The sequence below is a fragment of the Geospiza fortis genome, unplaced genomic scaffold (genome assembly GCF_000277835.1).
Source record: "Geospiza fortis unplaced genomic scaffold, GeoFor_1.0 scaffold676, whole genome shotgun sequence".
NCBI lineage: Eukaryota > Metazoa > Chordata > Aves > Passeriformes > Thraupidae > Geospiza > Geospiza fortis.
Window position 1 is genome coordinate 54,944 of NW_005054600.1, and position 1,561 is coordinate 56,504.

Here is a 1,561-nt window from a genome sequence, read left to right on the forward strand (position 1 = left end):
GGAATTTGAGATCATCAACCGCATGTGGCTGCTGTTCATGAATTCTTGCTGGCTCCTGCATGACATATTGGGAAATCTCATCTCCATGTGCTGTCCATTCCAGAATTCCCACCAGCCAACAGCCCCTTTGTCTTCTGACAGCTGTCACATTGCAGCTCCCAGTGCAGCTCCAATCCTTCTCTCCCACGGCCTGGAGCAAAGGAAGGTCTCTATAGTGCTTGGAGATGACAGAAGACAGAACACCCAGACCTGACACTGCCTTATTCCTCTGATCTCCACACTGCATTCTCTTAATTGTGAAGTTACAACTCTTTTGTTGCCTTTACCTCCATCTCTGCAATTTGGATGCCAAAACTAAGTAAAATAAAGTCTAATAAATATTTCTTTATTAATGAAGACTCAAAATAAGCAGATTTAGGCAAAATCATGCATGAATGTGTACTGCTCTAAAGCAGGAGGAGCTGAATTCCACTAGACCAGGTTGCTCCAAGCCTTGTCCAGCCTGACCCTGGACACTTCCAGGAATGGGGCAATTCCTCTGGGCAACCCCACCCTCACAGGGAAGAATTCCTTCCCAATATCCCACCCATCCCTGTTCTCTGCCAGTGGGAAGCTATTCCCTGTGTCATGTCCCTCCAGCCCTTTGTCCAAAGTCTGTCTCCAGCTCTCTTGGAGCCCCTTCAGGCACTGGAAGGGGCTCAAGGATCCCCTTCTAATCCCCAAATCACACCTACCCTCAACAAGGGTGTTGGTCAACCCAGTCATGACACTGTTGGTCCGATCCTTCCTTCCATAGGATGCATTCACCTGATCCATTGAGACCAACAGAGACCCACCAGGCTTCTTCCTAATTTCAATCTCAGTGGTACCCTGAAAAATTCAGATGGTGATTAATACAGACTTGAGTCTTCTCTCTTACCCACTCTCAGCCCAGAAATGCAGCACTTAGTCTGCATTTCCATATTCTGTATTTTCTATATTCTGTGCATCCCTCTGTCCTTCCCACCTTCCTACAATATGCAAGTGGTCCAACCAAAACTCAAGCCCTTTTTTCTGTTGGGTTGGATCAGTGCTCTGCAACCTTAAGACAAATCACGGACTGTATTTTAGAGAACATTTCTGATTACATACAGTGTCATTAATTCTCTGTACTAGAACCAAACAGATGGGCATGCTGGTCAGACCACATTGGTCAGACCATGCTGGTCAGACCATGCTGGTCAGATCACACTGGTCAGACCATGCTCAGCAGACCATGCTTGTCTGACCAGACCATGATGGTCAGACCATGCTCGTTTGACCACGCTGAGCAGACCACGCTGGTCATACCAGACCATGCTCATCTGACCATGCTCAGCAGACCATGCTGTCCAGACCATGCTCGTCTGACCACACCATGCTGACCACACCATGCTCAGCAGACCAGCCCAGGCTCAGAAGCTACCTCGGGCAGGATGCGGCCACCAGGCATGCTGGAGGGCGGCCCCCCGATGAGGGACACGACGCCGTTGCAGTCCACGGTGCTGTTCCTCTTGATGCTGCGGCGCAGCGTGGGGAAGAT

At 49.5% G+C, this 1,561-nt stretch overlaps 1 protein-coding gene across 1 annotated transcript in view; it reads right to left on the minus strand.

Moving 5' to 3' along the window:
* The window catches only part of LOC102035943 (sodium channel protein type 8 subunit alpha), a 48,128-nt gene that overhangs the window by 24,696 nt on the left and 21,871 nt on the right, over positions 1–1,561 (minus strand). The window contains 2 exon segments of the mRNA XM_014310860.2: positions 735–870; positions 1,445–1,561. The exon segment at positions 1,445–1,561 is cut by the window's right edge and continues 28 nt beyond it. Coding sequence (XP_014166335.2) covers positions 735–870; positions 1,445–1,561 — 253 coding nt within the window.